Below are 17,885 nucleotides of genomic sequence, written 5' to 3' on the forward strand. Positions count from 1 at the left end.
TTGGGCATCATAGCAGGATCTATCTTCCATATCTCCATACATTTGTATTCTTTAAGTAAGCATGGTCCATTAAATTGCTTTGGATGACTCCAGTTGCACTGCAGAATGCTTCAGACTTCCCTCTATGCAACTTCGGAACATCAGGGCAAGCAAGTAATCTTTTCAAGAAGGTTTTGCATTTCTGTGCAATTGTTATGAAATCGATCTTAGTTTGTTATAGTTGAAAGCCACCAATTACTATGGTTGTTCCTTGTGTGATGGATTTCAAACTGTTCTACTAGATTAATATCACTGCCCAGCTTGATTAATATCACTGCCATCTATTGAGTTGTCTTCAAACTTGCTGAGAAAACTAGTTTTACTAACAGAAAATGTCTAAGAATTTTTAATAATGCCAAAAATGTTTCCTTTTGCATGGCAATTTGACTCTGAAGGCAATGTTAGCTCGATGCATCCATCCATACCATTTACAGTGCTGTCTATGATTGTGTCTTTGGCATGTTTGGATTTGTACTTTCTATCACATCATCTGAGTAGCTAATAATTACAGTGAACAGTTGAGGCTCTAACTCAAATCCTTGTGGTACACCATGAATCACACCCTGCCAATTAGTATGTGCACATTATTCTATTCTCCTCTTCCTTTCTCTCCACTAGTTTCCTGACTAGGTCAATAATAATCATCTTATGATTTTCTCCAAGCTATTTATGGGGATACGTTAAATGCAAAATGGCGACACAACCAAAGACATCATACTTCAGCAGTACATCATTGGCTATAAATAAATTAGTATGGCAGACATGCTTGCCATATTTATGCCATAATTCTGTTCAGAACCAATAACTTCTTATGTTGAAAGTAGAGAAAGCCTAAAGTCTTTGGTACTTAGAGCCAAAAGTTAAGGGGAGGATTAGAGAGTTTTGAACAAATTAAACTTTACAAAGTAATTAAAGTAAAACAATCTATGATTATATGTACATAACAGACACTAACAACAGTTAAAGTAATGTGAGGCAAATGTGAATTAACAGACAAATTGTGGTTGAACATCCAAAAGCCTGACCTTTAATTATCTGATGCAGTCAAAACATCCCATCAAGATATTAGACTCACAGTGAGTCATCAAATCTCATTGGAAGTCTGTCTCTTTTACAAGTGTTTACATTTGTCCACTTTCAAAGATCTAGCCTTGGAACTTCCTCACACGCATCTCCATCATGGACTGTCACAATGGTTACAACACGATGGGACTTCAATTGCTTCCCCTGAGACTGCATTGCACTGAAGTCTTGATGCTGCACACTAGCATCTACTCACAATATCAGCTCATTCACAGACAGGCAGCTTCACTAAGATGGTGCTAGCCTGGGCTTTCTTTGAGCTCTTACAATTCTCAATTGCACTACTTGTGGATTTCCTTACACCCACTCGGCTACGATAAAGTATCAAAGGTTTCTTGGGGCTTGTACTGTGTCAACTGCCTGGAAACAGCAGCATTTGCATTGCTTGAAGAGACTTTCAGAGCCCATTGGTTGTGTTTTAAAGTGACTTGGCTTCAGCTCAGAAACAAAACAACTTACTGCAAGCAGTGTAGACACCATGTCTCCAGCTCAGCAAACTCACCTGCTGCTTTAAGACCCAACCTTTCTAGCTGTCAACCTCTGAAAGTGACTGGGCCCCAGCCGATTTAGTTTTACAAACTTCAAGATGCTTAATTGCAGTTATAATATTTTCCACACTTAAAATTTAATTGTGTTATGGACTTGGTAGTTCTGGACTGGTGAAGTCTCCGAGTGAAACCCAACTTCATGAGTTTTAATTTTGCAGTTTGGTTACTGTGGTTGTGAGTCACTGAATGTATTTGCATGAGGCTGTTTATCTGTTTTTTATTACGCAAAGGAACAGACCATTTTATATATTCGACAAGTTGGAAAGATCTTACCATAAACAACAAAAAGATTCAATCCATTTCCGTAAAAGCATCCTTTACAGACATTCAATGCTAGTAATGTATCATTCCTATATTCACTTTAACATTTTTTTTTTATTGAACCGATGAGGTTGCAAATCATTCCTTCAGTGATTTCCTGCATATTTTTCAGATATAATTCTCTCCATTATTGTCTCCACCACCCCCTTTCAGCTCCCCCAACAAACACAGACAAGCTAACTCTCTGACTAGGATTACATTGAGGCTGTGAAAACAGCTTCTGACTTAATTCGAGCTTTATTCATCTGAAGCTTTGCAAACCAGAAGTTGCACTTGTGCTGGGAGGAACCTGTTCTTCTGAGTGGATATGGCCTCCCTCTTCAGTGGTCCTCATTCCTTCTTCCAGTGGCTTATCCTGCTCGGAGTGGCCTCTCTTCTTTCCTACAAGTAATGCTGTATTCCATAAATATCCATGTCTGCGAGCAACTTTCTTGTTGGACTGAACACATACTGCAGTAAGAAATTCTCTCCAGGCACAATCTCGAAATGCTTGCTATTTGTAGCTACCTGCAAGTAAAAAATGAGGTCTGCAGATGCTGGAGATCACAGCTGAAAATGTGTTGCTGGTCAAAGCACAGCAGGCCAGATGCATCTCAGGAATAGGGAATTCGACGTTTCGAGCATAAGCCCTTCATCAGGAGCTTATGCTCGTAGCTACCTGCAAGCCAGTCTATATTTAGGTAATTAAAATCCAGAATTATCATTACTCTATATCATTGGCGTCTCTATCTAGTTCCTCTACATCCTACCCATTAGTTGGTATTCTATGGATAATATTAACCAATGCAATTGAACCTTTTTGTTCTTCAGCTCTAACCAATTTAATTCTGTCCTTGAACCTGCTGGGATGCTTTCTTTCACCAGACAGGATTTATGAGGATGTTGAAAATGTGTTGCTGGTTAAAGCACAGCAGGTCAGGCAGCATTCAAGGAACAGGAAATTCGACGTTTCGGGCCAGAGCCCTTCATCAGGATGTTATGAGGATGTTGCCTGGTATGAAGGTGCTAGCCATGAAGAGAGGTTGATTAGGTTAGGTTTGTTTTCATTAGAAAAAAGGAGATTGAGGGGGGACCTGATTGAGGGCTACAAAATCATGAAGTGTACGGACAGGATAGATAGAGATAAGCTTTTTCCCAGGGTGAAGGATTCAATAACGAGAGGTCACGCTTTCAAGGTGAGAGGTGAAAAGTCTAAGGGGGATACATGCGGCAAGTACTTTACACAGTGGGTGGTAGGTGCCTGGAACACGTTGCCAGCAGAGGTAGTAGAGGCAGGCAGGGTAGATTCATTTAAGATACATCTGGACAATTGCATGAATAGGTGGGGAGCAGAGGGATACAGGTGCTTAGGAATTTGGCGACAGGTTTAGACAGTAGATTTGGATTGGCTCAGGCTTGGAGGGTCGAAGGGCCTGTTCCTGGGCTGTAAATTTTCTTTGTCTTTGTTCAGACTGTAATGCTGTCCCTAACCAATTCTGCCACCCTTTATCTTTTCCTCCCTTTTCTATCTTTTCTGAACACCTTGTACCCAGGAATATTTAGTACTCACTTGTGCCCTTTTTTGAGCCAGCTGTTATCACCACAGCTATTTCCACAATATAATCTGAGCCATTAACTCCTCAATCTCATTGACAATTCTCCATGCATTCACACAAATGCACAGTAATCCTGAATTAGATTTCTTGCTTTCTCCCTCTGAGTTTATCTGTTTATCATTCTTTATGCTCATGCTATCTGTCTCTCCAAATATTTTGTGCACCTCTAATATTCTCTTCTGGTTCCCATAGTACAATATTCCCTGAGAAAAACTTCTGTGAGTAGTTCGGATATGGAATGTAGTAGAAGGTGCGGTGGAGTTGGGTTCAATTGAGGCATTCAAAGGGCATTGCATGGTCATTTGGAGAGAAATGATGTGCAAGGGTCAAGGGGAAAGGCACGCGATAATAGAACCAGTGTAGTCTTAATGGGCCAAATGGCCTACTTCTGCACCATAGCAATTCTCTGGTTCTGTGATCCCTGCCAAGAACACTTGTTTAGATATGCATGAGGTTAATTGCGGGATTTAGCTGCAGTATTGAATTGCTGTTTAATGTCATGATCTGCCTGTTCTGTGTTTTTATTTCCATGCCCGTTCATTGCACCACTAATAGAACATTGTGCAGATTTACTCCCAAATTGTGTGTGGTTCCACGGATGCCATTTTAGAGGTCTGAGGGTACTTGTAGCACCAAATAAAGAAGTGCAAATGATTCCATTGTTGTGATGTCTGTTTCCATTTGTGAATAAGTTCAGAACAAGAATCTTGGATGAAAGAATCACTATGGAAACTGCATGGAGATTCCTAATGCAGGTGAAATACAGAATTTAGGAAGAAACTCTTGATACAAAGTGTTGAGATTGCAGAACATACTGCCACTTAGTAGTTAAGGTAGTTGTGAGGAATAAAAATGCATAGCATTATGCAGGTAATAAGCAACTGGTGTAGGTGGAGGCTTGTATAGAACATAAACAGTTAGAGTCATAGGGTCATAGAGATGTACAACATGGAAGCTGACCCTTCGGTCCAACCCGTCCATGCCGACCAGATATCCCAACCCAATCTAGTCCCACCTGCCAGCACCCGGCCTATATCCCTCCAAACCCTTCCTATTCATGTAGAGTCATAGAGATTGCAGGGAACGGTTATGTAGAATGGTTTGATTCTGTGCTGTAAGTTCCAGCATTAAATATAAAAGCACCTTGTAAACACTCTTAATAGCTCAATTAAATTCAAATTGAACAGCCCAAGTAATAAGACTGAGAATAGCTAATAGGAAAAGTCAAAAGCATAGCATTAAAAATTATCCATCCATTGAAATGATATTTAGAGCAAAAACAAACCACAAGATCTAGAAGCAGTATGTTTGAGACAATTATTTTTAGCTGTTTTCTGATGTTTGGGAACTGCTATACTTCACTAAGCACTAACCCTGTGTTATTCAGGGCTCAGTTTTCTTATCAGGGAGAATGCGAGTAAGTGGAGTTGAAATGCCCATCAGCCATGATTGGATGGCGGGGTGGACTCGATGGGCCGAATGGGCTTATGGGCTAATTCTTTGTTTTTCATATGTAAATGGCCTTAAAATACCACAGAGAATTAATAATATCAAGGAATAGCCAAATTAGCTTTAGGTTTTAGGTTCAGTTTCATATTATTGCACTGGTGCGTCCTAAAAAAAATGTGGGTGAAAGTTTTAAGAATGACTCCAGGATATAGACATATAATCTAGGCTAAGACTTCAACATGACTCTGAAAGAGTTGAAGGTTGCTTTTGTTTGTGCAAAGGCCAAATTTTTTTATTTTGCTTTCATGTTGGTTGTGGACCAAATTGGGAAACGGACTATTTTACAACAAAGGACTGAGGAAAGAATTGCTGTTCTTTTGAAAATAAACATGTTATTGAAACATATTGTCAGAAATGTTTACTCTGTTGCTTCAAAAGCAGTGGGAGAAACTCAGAGATGAAAGCCCAGCATTAAGATGTGTACACAAGTGAGATTTGCATGCCAACAAGTAGATTTGTGGAATTGTGACTAGTTGTGGATGTCAAAGGTCATCAGCCAGACAAACTTTCTGAATGCTTACTGGTTACTGAATAGCTTTGGGATATGACCAATAGGAGTGAGAAGCTGTCTGAGCGCTGGAAGGGTATTAGAATTAGAATCCCAACTGTGTAGAAACAGGCCTTCGGCCCATTAGGTCCACATTGACCCTCTGAAGAGTATCCAACCCAGACCCACTCCCCTACATTTACCCCAGACTCATGGACCTAACCTTCACATTTCTGAAAACTACAAGCAATTTAGTATGGTCAATTCCCCTAACCTGCACATCTTTGGATTGTGGAAGGAACCCAGAGGAAACTCTCGCAGACACTGGGAGAATGTGCAAACTCCAAAAAGACGTCGCCCAAGACTGGATTTGAACCCAGTACAGTGGCTAACCACTGAGCCACCGTTGTGTGTGTGTGTGTGTGTGTGTGTGTGTGTGTGTGTGTGTAGTGTGTAAGTAAAAGCCAGTTATCATCTTTCACCAGTTAGACCATGAAACTATAAGAAATAGGAGCAGAATTTGTCCATTCAGTCCATTGATTCTGCTCCACCATTCAATAAGCTGAAAATGTGTTGCTGGTTAAAGCACAGCAGGTCAGGCAGCATCCAAGGAACAGGAAATTCGACGTTTCGGGCCAGAGCCCTTCATCAGGAATGAGGAGAGGGTGCCAAGCAGGCTAAGATAAAAGGTAGGGAGAAGGGACTTGGGGGAGGGGCGATGGAGATGTGATAGGTGGAAGGAGGTCAAGGTGAGGGTGATAGGCCGGAGTGAGGTGGGGGCGGAGAGGTCAGGAAGAGGATTGCAGGTTAGGAGGGCGGTGCTGAGTTCAAGGGAATCGACTGAGACAAGGTTGGGGGAGGGCAAATGACGAAACTGGAGAAATCTGAGTTCATCCCTTGTGGTTGGAGTGTTCCCAGGCGGAAGATGAGGCGCTCTTCCTCCAACCGTCGTGTTGTTATGTTCTGCCGGTGGAGGAGTCCAAGGACCTGCATGTCTTCGGTGGAGTGGGAGGGAGAGTTAAAGTGTTGAGCCACGGAGTGGTTGGGTTGGTTGGTCCGGGTGTCCCAGAGGTGTTCCCTGAAGCGTTCTGCAAGTAGGCGGCCCGTCTCCCCAATATAGAGGAGGCTACATCAGGTGCAGCGGATGCCACGGGCCACCTACTTGCAGAACGCTTCAGGGAACACCCTCTGGGACGCCCGGACCAACCAACCCAACCACCCCGTGGCTCAACACTTTAACTCTCCCTCCCACTCCACCGAAGACATGCAGGTCCTTGGACTCCTCCATCGCCAGAACATAACAACACGACGGTTGGAGGAAGAGCGCCTCATCTTCCGCCTGGGAACCCTCCAACCACAAGGGATGAACTCGGATTTCTCCAGTTTCCTCATTTCCCCTCCCCCAACCTTGTCTCAGTCGATTCCCTTGAACTCAGCACCGCCCTCCTAACTTGCAATCCTCTTCCTGACCTCTCCGCCCCCACCTCACTCCGGCCTATCACCCTCACCTTGACCTCTTTCCACCTATCACATCTCCATCGCCCCTCCCCAAAGTCCCTTCTCCCTATCTTTTATCTTAGCCTGCCTGGCACCCTCTCCTCATTCCTGATGAAGGGCTCTGGCCCGAAACATCGAATTTCCTGTTCCTTGGATGCTGCTTGACCTGCTGTGCTTTAACCAGCAACACATTTTCAGCTCTCATCTCCAGCATCTGCAGACCTCACTTTTTACACCATTCAATAAGATCAAGCAACTGATAATCCTCAACTCCACTTGTTTGCCTTTTTCCCCCATAACCCTGATCCCCATACTGATTAAATATCTCTTTTTTTATTATACTTAATGACCCAGCCTTAAGAGCCCTCTACAGTAAAGAATTCCACAGATTCACAACCATCTGAGAGAGCCAGAGTTGGAGGATCTGAGCTATTGGGAGAGGCTGAATAGGCTGGGGCTGCTTTCCCTGGAGCGTCGGAGGCTGAGGGGTGACCTACTAGGAGTTTTTAAAATCATGAGGGGCATGGATAGGGTAAATAGACAAAAACACTTCCCTGGGATGGGGGTGGGGGGGCAGAACTAGAGGGCAAAAGTTCAGATGAGAGGGGAAAGGTATAAAAGGGACCTAAGGGGCAACCTTTTCCACACAGAAGGTGGTGTGTGTATGGAATGAGCTGCCAGAGGAAGTGGTAGAGGCTGGTACATTTGCCGCATTTAAGAGTCATCTGGATGGGTATATGAATAGGAAGGGCTTAGAGGGATATGTGCCAAGTGCTGGCAAATGGGACTAGATTAGGTTGTGATATCCGGTTGGCATGGACAAGTTGGACAGAAGGGTCCATTTCCATGCTGTATATCTCTGTCTTAAGTGTGAGACCCCTGAGTCTGTGTTTATATTCTCTGGTTTCTCACATAGGGTAGATGCAAAATGATTGTTTTTCTATCAAATCCTTACTTTTAAGCTATTGATTTTAACCATATCAGAGACTTTATAATTTGCGATCCAATTGCTCTGCATTTGGTGAAGTGAAAGAACCTGAAGGAAAAACTCAGATAACTAAAGGACTTAGGCGAAACAAAAGGACAAGCGTGACTGAGCTGATTCCGTTATGTTTTCCTCCTCCATCCATAACGCCAATGTTTTTTGTCTGTCTGTGTCAGTCTGTATGTATGTGTTGGGGGGTGGGGGGCGGGGGGGGGGGGTTTCAAAGGAGGTTAGCGTTTTCTCTAATAGAAATAAATGCTGCCATCACATAGTTGTTTACCTGTGGTTAGAATCTCCTTATTTGCAATACATCAGAGCTCTTGCAAAGTATAAAATCCTGGTCTGTGTTTTCTATTAACCTGGGTCTATCTGACAGGTATTTTGGGGACTTGTACAAACTTAGATAAAATTTTTAATTTTTGCAATGACTTTAGGAATGGTGGGGCTTGATATCCATTGTATTACCCAATGAGGTGTAACAGTTTGTAAATGGGTCCATTTACAATATGGCACTATTCAAAGTTGAAGTGGACAATTTTCTTAATAAACTAGCTAATATTTATACCTCAATACTACCAAACTAAATACCAGATATCCATCTTCTTTGCTTTTTGTAGCTCTGAGTTATGCACAAATTTGTTGTCATGTTCACCATATAACTGCAGTAACCACTCTTGAAGTTGTCACTACAAAGATTAGTACTGATTAGATCTGCATTGCCTTCAATTTGCAATAATTATCTCACACTGAAAGCCCCATAGTCACAAATTTATTCAAATTAAGGGTATTTGGGCACAGTCTAGAGAAAACGGCTGTGAATTTATAAAAAGGTGTTACAGAAAATAGTAAGTGGGTCGAAAATTGACAAATGAATTTTAATACCACTGCAGCGTTTACTATGTGTTTGATAAAAGTGGATGGCATAACTGGTGAAAGCTGTAGAAATAGCGAAAGCTAAGGTTGAAAGAGAACTGAGCTTGTTCCAGGCAGAGATTAAATGAACCAGAAGAGTTTGTTAATTAAAATGATCTAGGATTAAATAAATTAGTGGCTGAATGCACAGAACCCTACGAAGTTGTCGCAAGTAAGTGATGCAGTAAGGCATATTAATATTGAAGCTAAATTCTCTGGTTTCATCAGGGAAACGCATCCTTGCTATACTAGTGCAAATTGTATGTGTCTCTTATACTCATTCAGTTCTTCAACATTACCTCCCATCATCTTATTTATTGTGTTTGTTTCACAGAGTTTAGCTCATGAAATGGATATGAGTTTTTTTAATGAGGCCTTTTGGGGCAGCACGGTGGCTCAGTGGTTAGCACTGCTGCCTCACAGCGCCAGGATCCCGAATTTTATTCCAGCCTCGGGTGACTGTCTGTGTGGAGTTTGCACTTTCTCCTTGTGTCTGCATGGGTTTCCTCCCGGTGCTCCGATTTCCTCCCACAGTCCAAAGATGTGCGGGTTAAGTGAATTGGCCATGCTCAATTGCGCATAGTGGTAGGTACATTAATCAGAGGTAAGTATAGGGTAGGGAAATGGATCTGGGTGGGTTACTCTTCGGAGAGTCAGTGTGGACTTGTGGGGCTGAATGGCCTGTTTTCATACTGTAGTAAATCTAATCTTTTGAAAAAAATGCATTTGCTGTTTGTGAGGCGCAGTTGTGTGCACATTGCCTGTCTTGTTTACCATATAACTGCAGTAACCACACTTGAAAATAATTCTGTGGCTGTCATTACAAAGATTAGAACTGATTACATCTGTAATGTTTTTAATCTAGAATATGGATATCGCTGTAAGGCAAGTCTTTTCTAGCCATGTCTAACTGCCCTCGTCAAAATGGTAGGGAACCTCCTTAAGACAATTGTTGGAACAGGAAAAGGCCATTCAGCCCCTTGACCCTGATACGCTTTTCAATTGGATCATGGCTGATCCGACATTCCTCACACCTACTTTCCTATCCTCTTCCCATAACCATTAATTCCCCAACCGATACGAATCTATCTATTGTAAATGTACATGTGGGCTATGCCTCTGAGTCCGTGAACCTGACCTCTTGAACCTCTGCTGTGCTTTTGATTGTGGGTGTTTCCACAGCACCAGTGACTTGCAGGATTTTGGCTGTGTGTTGATGAACCAATTAAGATTAGAGTGTTGCTGGAAAAGCACAGCAGGTCAGGCAGCATTCAAGGAGCAGGAAAAATCAACATTTCTGGCAAAAGCCGTTCATAAGGAATGGCCATCTATTTATAAGTGCATTACTTGGAAGGAACTTGGAGTAACAGTTTTCTTGTGGACAGTTGCTCTTTTCCATCTGTCTGATAGAGATCATAAGTTTGGAGTATATGCCTGTAACAGAAGGATTGAATGTTTGAGGTGATGGATGGAATGTCAATCAAATGGGTTATATTGTTCTAGATGGTGTCAAGTTTCTTGTGTGTCATTGGAGCTGCACTATTCCAGAAAACTGGAGACAGAACTATCATACCTCTTATCTGAGGATGATGGAAATCCTGTGAGCAGTCAGCAGTTTTGGTTTCATGACTCTGTCCTTCCTGGTACTCAATCCATGAATCAGAAGTGGAATATCTGACGAGGGACCGCATGCCTCCCTCTTCAACAGCCAATATGTGTCTCTGTTTACCTTTTTAAGGTTTTCACATGGGTAAATATCAGAAGCTTTAATTGCACACTTAAGGGCCTAAGTTGGCATGGGGTGTGTTTGCCATCCATGCACCTTCCCACTAAGGAGGAAATCCAGGAAGGTTGTGGGGAGGTCCCCCTCCCACCGCCCTCTGGCCTGATTAAATGCTTCCCCGCAATCATAGGGGATGCCATTAAATTCTACCCAGTGTGTTTAACAAAATGATCTAGTTCCCTTTAAGAAAGAGGTGATAACATAGTTGAACTGCCCATGTTGATCCCTGTTCTCAATGATGTTGTTTTTCCCCCCTTCCATATTTAATGGTTCTTTTTTGAAGCACAGAGAATCCAGTGGAGGAAAGGTATAACTTGTATCAATTGGAAATGCAGCCTGCTGTCTATATTTTGGATGTTTGCTTACTTTTTTCTAAAATGGACATTTAAGAATGAACAATTATAAAATCTAGGGTCAGGACTAAATTTCTGATGAGCTACACTAGACTTCCACTGGGATTATTTGATCCAAGTCATGATTCAAGCTCATTTTGAGCAATTTCAATGATATGGTCACATTGTTCAAGGTCAAATAAGTATTCTATGCTCACAGTCTTGAACCCCACGTACGGTACATGTTATGGCACTAGGATATCTGACATGAATTGACATTAGCCATTATCCTATAATTGTGACATGTGGAGTGGGCTTTGAAATGACTTGGGGGTGGAAACCTTGGAGTCTTTCAATACATTAGGGCTTGAGAGACAGGGGAAGGAGAGATGTGTTTTCATTTTCTTTCGTCATATACAGAAATAATTGGAAAAAAGAACCCAAAGCCAATATTTGCATGCTGGATCAAACAATCTGTGTTTTATTGTTTCATGACCCTCTTGAATTATAATTTATTTGTTGCAGATGTTAAATACGTTTTGTCAGTCATGTTCATAACATGTACAGTTCTTAAGGTTTCTCTTTTTTTTGCCAGGTTCTAATATGCAGAAACTACAAGGGTGATGTAGACATGAATGAAATTGACTACTTCCTCCCGATGTTGATGCAGGAGGAGGATGAGGGGATGAGTTCCCCGTTCCTCATCCACGGACATGTTCACTTCCTCTGGATAAGGCACAACAACTTGTATTGTATCCTTTCAAGTGGTGGCAAACTCTTTTGTAGCCCATTGATTTAGTGCAGTGTGTGAGGGAGATATTTACTGTATCCTCAGCAAAGAGGATTGTGGAATCCTACTCTGTTTACCAACATGGTTTATCTTTGAAAACTTGCAAACCCCACCCCACCCCACCCCGGTCGATTGTGCTGATAACGGGTAATTGGAGTGGAGTCTCTGAGTCAATTTGTATTGCAGCTCTCTAAGGATAAGCAAGTTATAGCATCTTCTTACCCACAGGAGAATCAACCAGAGGATATCTAGTGTTTTTCTTAGATAAGATTTTCAGCTTGTTTATATGCTGTTCACCTGGGGACAATGGCTGGATATGCTATTAGCAGTGCCCATCTGGAACCAGTCATCCCATGGTAGTCTGTAACTAGAAGAGGACGCAGGATATGGCAGTACATAGCAGTGGGGCAGTTGGAATTACTGCTGCCACTACACAATGGTATGCAGCTGGAAAGTCAGTTGTGTTTTTGTAGAGTCGAGAGTGTGTTGCTGGAAAAGCACAGCAGGTCAGATAGCATTCGAGGAGCAGGAGAATCGACGTTTCAGGTCGCAGCCTGCTCTTCAGATGCTGCCTGACCTGCTGTGCTTTTCCAGCAACACACTCTCAACTCTGATATCCAGCATCTGCAGACCTCACTGTCTCCCTGCGTTTTTGTACATATAGGCCTATTAGATCCAGGCACCGAATCTTCCAAATTGGGGTGCATTTGAATCAGAGGTGGCGGGCAAGGATTCAACCAGCTGTTTAACTTGTAAGTACCTATATGAGATTAAAGTCCGGGATATTACATTTTGAATTTAATTCATAAATCAAAAATGATTTTTAAATTGTGCTGACCAAACATTGCAGTTGACCATATCAGTGGATAATGCTTTACTCGCTGTTTTTTCTCTGGCTGCTATTTTGACATTGGAGTCAAATAACACTTGCGTTTAAAATGGCAGACATAAAAAACATATTTGGGTTTAAGTGTTCAGTTGGCAACAATAATTGCTCACTCTTTATTTATAGAATATATTTGCCTTAGTATATGAATTTAACAGAAAATTCAAAATAAATCCCAAAATGTATAAACTGTATCATTAAAAGAATATTGCAAAGTGAATGAAATCAAATTCTGATTCAGGTCCTGCTGCAATTACTTTTGGCGTTTTTCATTTGGTTTAATAGACTGGTCAATTAAGTATTATAATTGTAATAATGTGGTTCTGCAATTTAAGTTCTTTAACCTTGAACACCAAGTGGTAGCAGTGACAAAGAAAAATGCAAACGCAGTGCTAGTTTTTGCATTTTTATATAAAATTATTCAGGTGAGTGTCATTCAGTAATCAGTGTTCTCGTCATATCAAAAGTAGATTAGAGTTCTGTATGACCTTAGCCTTGGACTTATACATTGAGTCAAACTGAATGAATTCTTACATAGAAACTCAAGTTTTGATTTTCCCATTTTCAGATGTAGAATGGTTAATGCTTTCTCGAAGTCAAAAGTCTATACCTCCTTTATAATTACACCCATGACCTTATTTCAATATTTGCGGTGAGCTGCGGACTCCTGTTGTACCTCCTAGACTCAGATGCCTGGTTTAGGAATCTCTACTTTGGTGCAGCTGTCTCATTGGCCTTGGCTTCTGGATAAATCATGTGAGGAAAGGAGGAGAGCAGGAATGGGGAGAGAGTGTTCAAATGGGCTGGCCACATGCGGTCCACAGGAGTGCAGCAGTCCTGAGAGGAATGTTCCAACAACTCTCAGCTCCTAAGTAAAGTAACAAAGGCCTATTGCAGTTAGGCTGCATGTAAGTAATTGTGAGCATTGTTTGCCCAGTGCCAACACCAGCACAGGCAGGTTACTGTGTGGCAGGGGTACAGCAGCAACCTATGTAGTATCTTCAGTACGTTAAATTTTTTCAAGGTGCTTCATAATAGAGTGAGGCAAAATTGGACACTGTTAGGACATTTGGACGCAACATTAGTCAAAGAGATAACTTTAAAGGGATATCTTGAAGGAAGAAAGTGAAGTAAAGAGGCAGGGATGTTTATGAAGGATATTCCAGAACTTGGGACCTTGGCAAGCCATCTGTTGTGGAGCAGTTAAAATCCAAGAAGCACGAGGCCAGAATTGATGCATTGCAGATATCCTGGAGAGTAGTGGCTACGGGATTCCTGTTATCACACATTTTTGTGCTGGGTGCTGGAGATGCCAAGGCAGCACTTTTCTCAATATGGCAGTGTGGACTGTTGGCAGCCTGGAATTGTACCTTTTTGCCTCTGTATTCCGTCAGGAACTTTGGCATAATGAGGACCAGTTTCCACCCCAGCCTGACCTGCCATTTTGTCATACGAAACAAACCCAGGTTCACCTCATTCTCATTCCAACGTTAGAAAACAGCACCTTAGGTGGACTGGTTTGACCTGACTCAATCTCAATTTTCCCTTGGGCTCACAGGAACTAATGTGACTCTTCTGTCACTGTTACATTACCCAGAATGATTTCAGTCTGAACCTTTTTCTCCAACCGCATCAGACAGCCCTTGTCCATCATGAGATGTAAATGGTAAGGCAAAAGAGAGGTGCCTGATTTTGCTGCCATGGCAACAGCGATTCTCAGGACCTTCTGGTGAGAAGCTGGTGCTTAATTTCAATATTGGAAGTGGGGTTTTGAAATTTTCATGGAGAGGGCATACCAGGCCTATTTGAGACAAAATCCGAAATGATTTCCAACATTATCTGTTTTTTGTATTTAAAATTTCCAGAATCCATGGTATTTGCCTTTGTGAGTCTACTTAAGTAATAGCTGAAAATGTGTTGCTGGAAAAGCACAGCAGGTCAGGCAGCATCCAAGGAGCAGGAGAATCGATGTTTCGGGCATGAGCCCTTCTTCAGGAATGAGGAAGGTGTGCCAAACAGGCTAAGATAAAAGGTAGGGAAGAAGGACTTGGGGGAGGGGCGTTGGAAATGCGATAGGTGGAAGGAGATTAAGGTGAGGGTGATAGGCCGGAGTGGGGTTGGGGGTGGGGGCTGAGAGGTCAGGAAGAAGATTGCAGGTTAGGAAGGTGGTGCTGAGTTTGAGGGTTAGGACTGAGACAAGGTGGGAGGAGGGGAAATGAGGAAACTGGAGAAATTTGAGTTCATCCCTTGTGGTTGGATTCCCAATTCCTTCGTCTCCGCCGCATCTGCTCCCAGGAGGACCAGTTCCAATACCGAACAACCCAGATGGCCTCCTTCTTCGAAGACAGCAATTTTGCGACTTTTCATGGAGTGATATGGAGCACAAGGCAAAGTCAATGAAGTTAAATTGATGTATCTTTGTTAAATGTTTGCAAAAAAAAAGACAACAGCACCTCATGCAACAGCGGTTAGATATTTTCTTTGAAAAATAATAACCGACCTCCACCTCAATTAATTTTATTTACATATGAGGTGCTGTGATTTGCAAAATGTCATGAATCTTTAAGCAATATTCAGTGCTTCTACAAATTTTAGTGATTGAATAAAATAAAACTGTAAACATGCTTTTTAATGTAATTACGCTCAATATGGCTTCCTTTGTTTAAGGTCAAATCAATTATCCGAATAATCAATTATCCGAACAAAAAACTGCCCACCCATTGCCTTCAGATAATTGAGGTTCCTCTGCATTCATAATATGGTCAACCAATTGAGCATCAACTTGAAAGTCCTTCTTACATACTGTAAGGGCAGATGGTAAGAGAGGGACAGATGCCTGGTCTGCCATCTGATAGAAAGAACTTAGCTCTACCATCACTTTCCGTACTTCCAGGCTACAGCCAGCGTGTAAGTGTTCCTGTTGCCATAGCAGTTTGGATACTTTGGTGGCAGTTTGGCTGCTTTGGCTGGACAATTGGCATGGATCAAATTGGTGCCAACAGCACAACGTTCAATCCCCATTCCAACTGGGTTGGATTTGAAGACCGTCTCCTCACCCTGTCTGTGGTGGAGATCATTGTGTTATGGGTCTGGCCTGACTTCATATGGAGAACTCAGGATGACAAAGACTTTTTAAGAATGTTCTTTCCTTCAGTTCAGCCTTAGACCATGGCAAAGCAAAGAGTACTGTCAAAGGGCATGCTTTTCCAATTCTCAGCTACAAGGTTTCACTGCACTTGTCAGGCCTCTAACTACGTTTCAATGTTGTCACAGTGGTCTCAATCACCTTCACCTCATTTCCCTCCTTGGCAGTGTTAGCTTCATTCTCCGCAGCAAGAATTCCATCTGCTCATGCCTTTGCACATCACTTGATAGGAAAATGGGTTGGTATTAAACTTTGCTTGGCAACTTTGAACATTGCATCATATGCTACCTGATCATGTCATGTTTAATCATTTTAGTATGACAGTCAATCACACTACATTCGCTCAGACCTCCATAAATATTATTCCTTTCCCTTTGTCACCTATCTCTCTCAAGGAGAACTGAATGTGTTACGGTCTGTCTGTGGAACAGAGAGATTTCGGTGTCATTTATAAATCAAAGCAAGTCGGATTTAAATCATTTTCTGAGCTGGTAATACATAGCTGCTGAATACTAAATAACTGTGTGCAAAATCCTTGCATTCCCAGAGTTTTTCTTACTCCTTTGTAAGGGCTTTTGCCCGAAACGTCGACTCTCCTGCTCCTCGGGTACTGCCTGACCTGCTGTGCTTTTTCCAGCGCCACACTTTTCAACTCTCAGATTCCCTCTGCCTTGCACCAATCTGTTTCTGTCTTTTTTTATCTGGCCTGAACCTTCCTGTTAAGTGACCAATCTAGCCCAACACATTCACCAATTCAGTGCAGTTAATGTAAATTAAAGACTGAGCAACTGAAATTAACCAAATCACTTTTCAAGTTTAAATTAATAATGTCTGCCCCCTGCAGGTTCATTCTGTGCTCCAAATCTTTACTGGATTCCTCACACCCTCCCATCCTCCTACAGTAATATCTGGATTTTAGCATCGCTTTGCTAATATTCCCTGGGTTTGCTCTCAGACTGAGACACGCAGACGTGAAGTTCTGCTTTGTTCCCTGGGATGCTTGTAGCTGTGCCTGGGAAAGCAATTCACAATTCTGGGCAAGATTTTACAAACTGAGACTTAACTGTGCTGAGTCATTGTGCCTTCGTATCTCACTATGTGACCTCACCTGTGTTTGCAACATTCTCAGACACAGAAACAAAAACAGAGGTTACTGGGAAAACTCAGAGTTTTCTCTGAAGAGAAATCGGAGTTAATGTTTCAGGTCGGGTGACCCTTCCTCAGAACTGATGATAGCGAGGAAATGTTAGTTTATGTGCAAAAGGTAGGATTGAGGGAGGGAGGAAGGAGGAAATGATAGGTAGGGATAGAGTCCAAAGAGAGAGAATAGTTGGACAGATAAATGAGTGGATAATGATCTGGCTGGAAGGGTGAATAGCTATTAATGGAGACGATTAATGGCTACAGTTGAAAAGTGTGGTGCTGGAAAGTCGCAGCAGGCCAGGCAGCATCCGAGGAGCAGGAAAATCGACATTTCGGGCATAAGCCCTTCTTCAGGAATGAGGCTGCTGTGCCAAGCGGCCTGAGATAAATGGTGGTTGGGGGGGGTGGAATTTGGGGAGGGGAGCTGGAAATGCGATAGGTGGAAGGAGGTGAGGGTGAGGGTGATAGGCCAGAAAGGTCGGGAAGAAGATTGCAGGTCAAGAAGGTGGTGCTGAATCCAGGGGTTGGGACTGAGATAAGGTGGGGGAGGGGAAATGAGGGAAGCTGGAGAAATCTACATTCATCCCGTGTGGCTGAAGGGTTCCTAGGCGGAAGATGAAGCACTCTTCCTCCAGGCGTCGTGTTGCCATGGTCAGGCAATGGAGGAGGCCAAGGAGCTGCATGTCCTTGGCGGAGTGGGAGGGGGAGTTAAAGTGTTCAGACACGGGGCGGTTGGGTTGTTGGTGCGGGTGTCCCAGAGGTGTTCCCTGAAACATTTCGCAAGTAGGCGGCCTGTCACCCCAATGTAGAGGAGACCACATCGGGTGCAG

At 42.5% G+C, this 17,885-nt stretch overlaps 1 protein-coding gene across 2 annotated transcripts in view; it reads left to right on the forward strand.

Annotated features, from left to right (window-relative positions):
* The window catches only part of LOC132819153 (AP-1 complex subunit mu-1-like), a 68,553-nt gene that overhangs the window by 9,787 nt on the left and 40,881 nt on the right, over positions 1 to 17,885 (forward strand). For both annotated transcript variants that reach the window (XM_060830565.1, XM_060830564.1), the window contains exons 2-3: positions 11,687 to 11,843; positions 13,125 to 13,192. In XM_060830565.1, the coding sequence (XP_060686548.1) occupies positions 11,687 to 11,843; positions 13,125 to 13,192 (225 nt within the window). The remainder of the gene's footprint in view (positions 1 to 11,686; positions 11,844 to 13,124; positions 13,193 to 17,885) is intronic.

Source organism: Hemiscyllium ocellatum, chromosome 9 (assembly GCF_020745735.1).
Source record: "Hemiscyllium ocellatum isolate sHemOce1 chromosome 9, sHemOce1.pat.X.cur, whole genome shotgun sequence".
In the NCBI taxonomy this organism is placed as follows: domain Eukaryota; kingdom Metazoa; phylum Chordata; class Chondrichthyes; order Orectolobiformes; family Hemiscylliidae; genus Hemiscyllium; species Hemiscyllium ocellatum.